The sequence below is a fragment of the Castor canadensis genome, chromosome 3, assembly GCF_047511655.1.
Source record: "Castor canadensis chromosome 3, mCasCan1.hap1v2, whole genome shotgun sequence".
NCBI lineage: Eukaryota > Metazoa > Chordata > Mammalia > Rodentia > Castoridae > Castor > Castor canadensis.
Genome location: NC_133388.1, coordinates 161436129 through 161446110, shown reverse-complemented (window position 1 = coordinate 161446110; position 9982 = coordinate 161436129). Strand labels below are relative to the sequence as shown.

The 9982-nt window shown below is 42.1% G+C and overlaps 1 protein-coding gene across 3 annotated transcripts in view; it reads left to right on the top strand.

Annotated features, from left to right (window-relative positions):
- Window positions 1–419: 419 nt before the first annotated feature.
- Snx31 (sorting nexin 31) overlaps window positions 420–9982 on the top strand; it is a 53633-nt gene continuing 44070 nt past the window's right edge. For all 3 annotated transcript variants that reach the window (XM_074066947.1, XM_074066945.1, XM_074066946.1), the window contains exons 1-3: window positions 420–601; window positions 703–777; window positions 8904–9018. In XM_074066947.1, coding sequence (XP_073923048.1) covers window positions 536–601; window positions 703–777; window positions 8904–9018 — 256 coding nt within the window. In that variant the 5' untranslated portion in view covers window positions 420–535. The remainder of the gene's footprint in view (window positions 602–702; window positions 778–8903; window positions 9019–9982) is intronic.

The window sequence follows — 9982 nt, the reverse complement described above, 5'->3', positions numbered from 1 at the left end:
GACATTGGGGCAGGGGCGGGATGACAAGTGATTGGCACCTATGTAGGACATGCATGCTACTGGGGTTAACTTTTGTGGGTTCAGTGCACCCTCTGAAAATCTGATGAAAACCCCTGCACGTTCTCCTCAAAAGAATTCCCTAGATGGAAACACACACAAACACACACACACGCAATTTCCCCCTCAAGGACCTCTAAAAGTCCAGATTCCAGGGCGAACCCCTGGCCTAATAAAAGCTCTGGCGCTCCCCAGGGTCTCCCTCTCAGTTTTGTCCTGCGCGCAGCCAGGCACCTGGCCTCCGGTGCAGGTGAGCAGCGGGCGGTGGATGGGCGGGGTGGGGGGGGCGGGGCCGGGAAGGGGGCGCGGCCGGGCCCCGCCCACTCGCGGACAGCCAGAATCCGCGCGTGGGGGCGCAGGGCCCCGCCCCGCAGAGAGGCTCCAGGGCAGCAACCACCCGGGTCAGGCTCAGAACTGCGGACCGTGCGGGGTCCCCAGGTCGGGTTCCCAGCGCCGCTCGGAGGTCCCCGCTCCAGCCATGAAGATGCACTTCTGTATTCCGGTGTCCCAGCAGCGGCCTGACGCACGGGGGGGCCGCTACGTGGTGCGCTCGGGGACTGCGTTGGGCCTGGGAGGGAGGGGGCAGGTGGTTATGCTCACCCGTTGTCCCCACTAACCCGGGACGGGATGTCTGTGTGCTTGCAGCTGTACTCCGTATACCTGGACGGATTCCTGTTCTGTAGGGTACGCTACAGCCAGCTGCATCATTGGAACGAGCAGGTGAGACCAGGTGGAGGCAAGCACCAGCCCGTCCACCTGAGACAGGTGGGGGAAAGTGCGCCCAAAGATCTCTGGTTGTGTGGCTTTCGCAAGACATCAGATTCTGGAGGACTTAGGCCCCTGACCTGTGAAACAGGGTTATGGGAAGGATTAATTATGAATTGCTTGACATACAGGCAGATGAATTACATGTTGCCGGTCCTAATACAGGTTTGAGATGAGGGAAAAGGTACAAGTGATTCTCTCAACCCCCTTTTCCAGCCCTAGGATCCCCGTCAATCCCACCTGGCAGGGTACTGGATGTATTCTGGGCTTCTTTTCAGTTCAGATGTTCCCCCAGGGATGTGTTAAAAATGAGCAAATCAAGTGTAGACCGAGGTGTAGTCTTAGGAATCTTCTACCTGGATACCTAATCTCCTTTCTCTCCAGAGTTTTAAAGCTCGTTCTCTTTTTAAAATGTGTGTCTAGTTTCATTTTCAAATGGCCACGTTCATACGTTTCAAGTCCTGACAAGTTGGTGACCCAGAAAATAGATAAATTTGGCGATAAGTGTTCATTCTCCTTTTGCCCTCCTCCATGAATTTTTAAAAATTTTTTAAAAAAGATTTTTAGATTTTAAAGAGCATATACCTAAAGTTAAAAAGAAAAAGAGAAGACAGAAAAAACTTGCCCAGAGACAACATTTTTTTTTAAGGGATAGGGGAGCCTTTCAGACAATCTCCCATTTCTAGTGAGAAGGCCCACCAGGTTTTCACTTAACCATCTTCTGTTGGTGGACAGCTCAGTTTGATTTTTCTTCTGTTGAAAATATCACAGCAGCAAGCTTCTTGCTCATATGTCATAGTGCATTAACAAAGTCCGTTTTCAGGGTAAGGGTCTTTGGAGTTAAGTCATAATGTGGATTACTAGTTAATTTGAGTGATCATTTTTGTATTACTAGTGCCTGCAACTCAGCAGAGCCTCAGGAATGATTGTTAAATGACTGAATGAAGACAGGCTTGGGTTCAAATTTCTGAAAGATGACAAGCTGCTTTTGACCAAAACACATTGTGAGGAATGCATAGACAGAGAGATGGGGATCTTGAAGGAAAAGGAAGGATTGGTGCTTTAGGCATTTGGAAGTGGGAGTCAGGGTGTCATCTTCTGCCCTCCCCATCTTCCTGTAGTGTGAGGTGGGGATGAGGAAACACCCACCAGGTGCCAAGCAGGAGGCAGCAGTAGGACTGACTGGCTACGCACCTCTCCTCTGACCTTCAACTTTCTCACCGGAAATAATAAGCAATAGACGTTCATGTTCTGGTGTTTATGTCCCAGGGTGCTTGTGCCAGGTTCTCTCAGAACCTGGTACAAAACACATGTCCAGCAAACATTTGCTGACAGAGCTTCAAGAATTCCTGAATCTGATCTTCCTTAGCCAACAGACTTGGGAAAAATGTTGATTTGCAGGAAAACTAGGACATGTCAAATCCTAGCAAGTCCAGAATGTAAAACAGGTGAACTTTTGTAAAGCGAGTGAACTTTTTTTCTTATCATCTTCTGTTGGAAAGAACGAACAAAAACTGTTAGCCACTGCAGCGGGCCCTAAAATCCTGAACTGCTGCAGGTCCCTGTCCCTGTCCCTGGTGGAGATACAGTAGATATTGTCAAGTACAAAGTATTTGTCAGAATTTTCAAAACCCAAGGGTGGAGATTTCTTTGTCCAGTTTTCAACTTCCTTTCATTTGTGGTTATCACTATAAGAATAACTTAATTTTAAAAAATTAGGTCTTAGGTACATATGGATATTTATTAGTTTAAAACCTTAACTAACAATTAAGCAGTTTCTGTGTGCCAAGATTGGTGCTAAGTTCTTTAAATGTAAGTTGCTTTACATGTAATTTTTGCAAGTCCTGTGTGCTAGGATTATAGTTAGCCCCATCAATAAGTGAAGAAACTGAGGCACAGTTTGCCTGAAGCCATACTCTGTTAGTGTTGGAGCCAGGATTTGATCTTCAGAATCCCAGGATGCTATGAGCTGTGGCCCTTTATGTGGTGAGTCAGGGTGTTGGTTACAAGAGGACAAGACAGGTGGGGTAATGAGTCAGCATTAGAGATCGAGGCAGCAGAAAGGACACCATTTGTAATTCCATTGTCTCAGGCTGTAGGCATAGTAAGGAGGTGACATTTTCTTTCTTTTTTTAACGGCACTGGGAGTTGAACTCACGGCCTGAGCTTGCTAACAGGTGCTTTACCACTTGAGCCATGCCCCCAGCCTTAGGGGGTGACATTTTTAACTGAGCAGTATAGTTCCGTCCATGTTAAAAGGCAAAGCTGCATGTCGGATGTCAGTGTAGGAGTCTGTACGGCGTAGGAGGATAGCAGCAGAAAGTATCTGAGTGTAGTCTTCCAGAAAAGAACATCACAGGCAAACAAAACACCTCATAAAAGAGCAGGAGACCTGTATTTTTCTTTTGATCACTCTAAGTGGTTTTTTTGACTAAGAGATTGAGCTGACGTCTAGAAGCAGGTGCTTCTCAGTATGCTGGTGGTTTCAGGAGCTAACAATGTGCTGAGACCCAGGGAAAAGGCTTTGGCAGATAACTCAGTTTACTGTGTGTTCTCTTCCCTGGTAGACCACAACTGAGAAGGAGGCAAAAGATTCCTTGGGAAGTCAGTCCAGGTGGTAAAACGTGCTGGGAGGCTTTTTTGCTCTGTGATGGGTATTAGAACCTTAATCTTTGTGGTTGACTTTTCTCTAGCTCAGGGTAGGAGCTAAGGTACTTCTGCAGATGATAACTCAGCAGCCCTGTTGTCTCAGGCTGCTACCACCAGAATTAATTTGAGAGCATCTCCGACATTCATGAGCACGTGCCAAGGAAGACGATTGCCTTTTAAAGATCACTTAATCAGTTAATCAAGAAATAATTACATGTGAAGATGACATATTTCTGCTTCTGTTTAATGGAATTAGCAGAGATGGGGTTGTTTATCCTTGCCTAACAGTCTTTGGCAAGGCAGGAACATTTCCTTGAGTTTAAAAGAAACAATTGTTCATCTAATGAATAATACAAGGCTTAGATGAAGTGTTGTGTCTACAGGGGTCAGGTGAGCAGTGTGAGTGAGATGAGGATCAGGTGAGAGGCAACGGGGCGTGATGGGAACTGCATGTCCCCTCTTAACAGATGGGTGCCTGAGAATGTGAACCCATCCATTTCAGATCTTCAGGAGAAATCAGAACATCAGGTTTTTAAAAATAAACATTTTTTTAAACCAGTTTTGGTTTACAAAAAAAAAAATACAGAGAGTTCTCATATACCAGGCATCCTGTTTTCTCTATTAACATTTCGTTTAGTGTGGTACATTTGTTACAGTTACTGAATCAGTAGTGATTTATTATCCTTAACTACACTCCATAATTTCCCCAGGTGTCACTCATTTTTCCCTGCTGTCCTGTTTATGTCCCAGAACCCACATTGCAGTCAGTTGTCATGTCTCCGATGTCTCCGCTGTAAGCTCCTTTGACTATGACAGTTTCCCAGGCTGGCTTTGTTTTTAATGACCGGACCGCTTTGAGGCATGCTGGTCAGGTACTTTGTGGGATCTCCGTCTATTGGCATCTTATGCTTTTCATATGAAAGTGGGGTTGTGGGTTTGAGGCATGAAGACCACAGAGGAAAAGCACCATTGTCATCACATCTTGTCAAGGGTTCTTACTGTGGACCCTACTTATCACTCTTGGTGCTACCCGTCACTCTGCTGAGGTAGCACTTGTCAGGTTCTCCACGGTAAAGTTACCCTTTCCCTCCCTTTCCCTAGTGTGCTCTTTGGAAGGAAGTCACTGTAACTGCCCACACTTAAATAGCAGGGATTTATGGTCCTCCTCCGAGATGAATGAGTTTCTACATAAACTATCCAGAATTCTGCACAGGAGTCTTATCTGTTCTCGCCTATTCATTTATTCAATAATGTATTTATATCCTTATGGAATATCAGAGATTTGTAATTTGGGTTATATGTCAATACCACTTTGTTTTTTTGACCAAATTGTCTCAGTTTTGGCCTTGGGAACTTTTTCATTTGGCTCCTGTGTCTGCTTGATTTTTATTTGTTTTGTTTTTGTTTTTGTTGTGGTGCTGACAGTTGAACCCAGGGCCTGTGTATGCCAAGCAAGTGCTCTACCACTGGGCTGCATCCCTAGTCCTGATTCTACTTTTTAAAGCAGAGAAGTGCCTTGGTAGAGGTTCTATAGATTGGTGGGTACTTGATAAATTCCTACCAACTGAAGGACACAACTACATAGCTGAAATAAAAGGTTATGATTATTTCAACTAGAAAGACAAAATGTCTCTTTGACATACCCTCATTGTTGATTTGGTTTTGAGCACTTCCTTACTTTTTGGTGCTAAAGATCTCAGGCTCATCTTGTGTATTTCCTGTCTCAGACCTAGAATGGGCCATCTCCTCATGGATCCTTGGTTTCTTTTATTGGGGAATGGCATTAGAAATCAAGGTCTGGGTGCTAGGTGTGTTCCTTGCTACCACTCCTAGGCCTCCTACCTGCAGAGCGAGGAAATGGATGGATGGATGGATGGTAGCATGGGCTTATCTGAAGTATTTCCCTATGTATCCATCAGTGTTTATATTAAGCCAAACACAAGTTTACACGAATGTATCCAACTCTAATGTGTTACCACCGAGCCTCCTCCTTTTCTCTGTAAGCTTCCATTATTGCCATTCATTTACTTAATTGTCTGATTCTGTATACACATGTAGTAGTATTAGGATTGCTAACCCTCCTTCCATGCGAAAAGGCCTTATCCACTTTAGTGCAGTACTTATGTACAGTTGCTGTGTGCTGGTCTTACAGATGCCACTCATTTCCAAAGTCACTTCAGTCAGCCACCTTCTTCCCTCATCACTTTCTGTGAGGTTATTTCATACATTTGTAATATAGTTAAATTGCTAGGTCACACTCTGCATTCCGTCCTGGAATTCTACCAATGTTCTCACTGATTATTAAAATATTTGTGTGTATTTACTGTTCAATGAGTTTTGACAAATGCGTAGAGTCATGTGTCCACGATTATAGTATCATGGAAAATAACTTTATTATCCTAAAAATTCCATGTGTTTCCTGTATTCAACTTCCCCCAATCCTAAGCCTCTTGTGACTATTGAGCTTTTTACTGTCTCTATATTTTTGCCTTTTCCAGAATGCCATATAATTGAAACCATACACTATGTAGCTTTTTCAGACTAGTTTCTTTCACTTAGCAATATATGTAAGGTTCACTCAGGTCTTTTTGTGGTTTGACAGCTCATATCTTTTCATTAATGAATAATATTCTCTTGTGTGGATGTATAACATTACCATGCATGTATGAAAGGACATCTTTGTTGCTTTCAGTTTGGGGGGGATTATGGCTAAAGTTGCTCTAAACAGGTACATGGAGGTTTTTGTGTGGACATGGTTTTCAAATCAGCCTGGTAAATACTTAGAAGGTTGATTGCTAGATTAGATGATATGACTTACGTTTAGCTTTGTTTTTTTGTTTTGTTTTGTTTTGCTTTTTAGTTTTTTATGTTTAGCTTTGTAAGAAACTGCCAAACTGTCTTCCAAAGTGGCTATAATATGTTATATTCTCTCCAGGATACACATTTTTAAATAATCACAAAAATAAATGTTGGCATCAAAATTCTCTCTAAAAACTGAACAACAACTAAACAATATGCATCAGGAGCTGTATTTTGCCTACAGACAAAGAGTTAATAACCTTTGTAGGTGTTAGACCAATTCTCGTCCAATAGAAATTTCCGTGCTGATGGAAATATTCTGGATCTGCTTTGTCCGATTCAACAGTAGCTTGCTGCGTTTTGATGGCTACTGAGCACTTGAAATGTGGCTAGGGTAACTGAGGACCTGAGTTTTAAAATCTTATCTCATTTTAAGCAATTTAATCACAAGTGGCTCATGGCCACCATATTGAATGGCAGCATTCTAGACCATTGGAATGCTTTTGGCTTTTACTTGAGTGAAATGGGGAGCCACAAAGGATTTTGTATAGGACAGTACAGTGATCTAACTTATATTTTTAAAGGATCACCTTAGATGCTATGGTAGGAATAGACTGAGGGAGGCCAAGGGCAGAAACTACTTCAGTAATCTAGAAAGCAGATCCCAGTGCTTGGACCAGCATAATGAATAGGGTGGAGAGAAGCAGTCACATTCCTCTGTGTATTTTGAAGTTAGGAACTATGCAAAGTAAACAATCTGTCCGGTACATACTATAATTGTGACAAAGGAAATTAAAATTGAATCTAAATTACGTCTGTTTACAGCTTTGTTTCTTTCAGATCTGGTTTCGTTTTCTTTAAGCCAGAGATTATAGTAATAGTAAGGTTTCAGTCCTTCTGCTCCAACGTGCCATGTTAAAACCTTACTGGGATTCTGATAGGTTCATTTGTCTTGTTTTAAGGAGATTGATGCAGACTTCCCTTCAAGCTGCCAGGAAAGTATAGGACTGGGAAAGAGAAAATACACTTTTTTTCTTAATTTTAAAATTATATTTTATGCAACTTCCCTAAACATAATTACCATTCTGGTCTTGGATCATACATGGATGGATAGAAGAGAAAGGCCTGATGGGATTTTCTGTTTTTGTTTTTGCTTTATAGCAGCACTGGGGTTTGAACTCAAAGGATCACACTTGCTAGGCAGATGCCTTATCACTTGAGCCACTCTGCCAGCCCCTGACCGGGTTTTTATTTAAGATTATGTGTCAGCTGAAAAGGAATTCTCTACCTATCCCTGTCTAATAGAAATAGAAAATGAGCCATGAATATAATTTAAATTTTCTAGTATTCACATTAAAAAGATAAAAACACTCAGCTTACTCGGGAGGCAGAGATAGGAGAATTATGGTTTGAGGCCAGCCTGGGCAAAGGTAGCATGAGACCTTGTCTCAAAAAAAAGCTGGGCATGGTAGTTCATGCCTGTAATCCCACCTACTGGGAGGCAGAGGTAGGAAGATCAAGGTCTAAGGCCTGCCCAGGCAAAACCAAGAGACTACCTGAAGAAAAAAAAAAGACTAAAAGCAAAAGGACTTGGGGTATTACACAGTGGCGGAGCGCTTGTCTAACAAACACGAAGCCATAAATTCAATCTCCATTACTAAAAATAAATAAATAAAAAGAACCAGGTGGAATTAAGTCTTTAGCAATGTATTTAATTTATCAAGAAAGTTATTGTTTCAATATGCAGTTAATATAAAAATTGTCGGTGAAATAGTTTGTATTCTCTTTGTTTTTAGCAGTACTGGGGTTTGAACTCAGGGCCTCACGCTTGCTCGGCAGGTGCTCTACTGCTTAAGCCATGCTGCCAACCTTTCATTTTGCACTGGTTATTTTTGAGATAGTATTGCACTTTATGCTCACACTAGCCTGGACCGAGACCCTCCCATTTATGCATAGCTGAGATGACAGACGTACACTCCCATGCCTGACGTATTATTGGTTGAGATAAGGTTCCTCAACTTTTTGCCTATGCAGTCCTTAAACCACAATCCTCCTGATCTCTGCCTCCAAGAGGCTTGAGCCACTGCGTCCAGCCTGCATTCTTTTTTCTTTGAGCTAAGTCTTTGAAATCTGGAGTGTATTTTGACATTATAGCACACACAAATTCAGACTTGTCACATTTCAAGTGACAAGTGGCAAGTAGCTATAATATTAGGCAGTGCGATTGTAAACATTTGTTGAGTTCAGAATTGGTGGAGGGGGGGGCTGAAGACTTATATTCTTAACTATAATCATTGGTATCAGATATTAGTATGGAGTGAATTAAGGAAATGTTGTATAACGTGAGTGGTGAGTGGTCTTGCAAACAAATGAAAAATCAAAATATATCATAACTCTATCAAAGTTAGGCTGAAGTTATCAGTGTGTGACATATCTAATAGCATCTTTAGGACATATGCTTAAATATGTTCTTCCTTAAGAAATCAAACTATCTTCTTTTCCTCCTTTTTCCTGTGAAGGAATGTTAATTTATAGTAAAATACTGGGATTTGCTAAAGAGGAGGCTTTAGCATCTCGTCAGCTTTTGAATTGGAGGCCCAGTCGCCTAACTCTGTGTGTTCTGGATCTTTCAGCTGAGGCGGGTCTTTGGAAACTGCCTGCCACCCTTTCCACCAAAGTACTATCTGGCAATGACCACGTCTATGGCTGACAAGAGGAGGGACCAGTTGGAACAATACTTGCAAAATGGTATGTACTGCAATTTTTTAAAAAACAGATTTATTGAGATGCAAGTTTCGCATCCCAAAATTCACCCATTTAAAGTACACAGTTCAATAGTTTTTGACATGTTTATGTAATTGTGCAACCATCACCATATTCTAATTTTAGAATGTTCTCATCACTCCAGAAGGGAACCCTGTGCTCATGCAGTCAGTCCCTGCTCCACCAGACCCTGGCAACCACTTTTCCACTTTCTACCAATAGATTTGCTTGTTCTGGACATTTCATATGTGTGGCACGAAAGAATACATGTTTTTTGCATAGAGTTTGTTAAGATTCACCCCTGGGTATTGTATTTGGCTTTGGTTGTAGGAGTGAAAGCAATGTTATCTGCATTAGGACAGAACAAAGGGTTGGGGTTTAACCATGCTGGAGATGGCACCTCCACCTGGGTCATTACCAGAGTCTGTGGGGAGGCACCGAGGATGCTCTGAGGTGGCCCTGGCCACAGTCTCAACTGTCCCCCATGTCCTGAGGATGTTCCACACAGCAAGACTGGTTGACAGAAGAGGGGGTGAGGGGAAAGAGCCAAACTGGTATTGAAGTAGTTCAAGTTTTAAAAATTCAAAATCAGTCTACACATGCAACATTCTTGAAAAATAAACCACGCAAAAGAGTATATAATGAAAGGTAAGGCTTCTTCTCACCTTGACTCCCACCCTCCTATCTCTAGAAGTAAGCACAGTAGCCAGTGGCTTGCCTGTTCCCTAAAAGTGATCTCTGTGTAGTTTACAGTGTATGTATATCCTTTTGTTTGCAACACAAATTGAGGTTTACTATATACACTTTTCTGTACCTGTTTTTTAAAAATTTTTATTCTGAAATTCTGATTTACAGAAAAAGTACAAAAAATAATGCAAAGAATTTCTGTATATTCTTCACTAAGATTTCCCAGTTGTCAACATTTTATATTTGGCTTATCGTCCTCCTT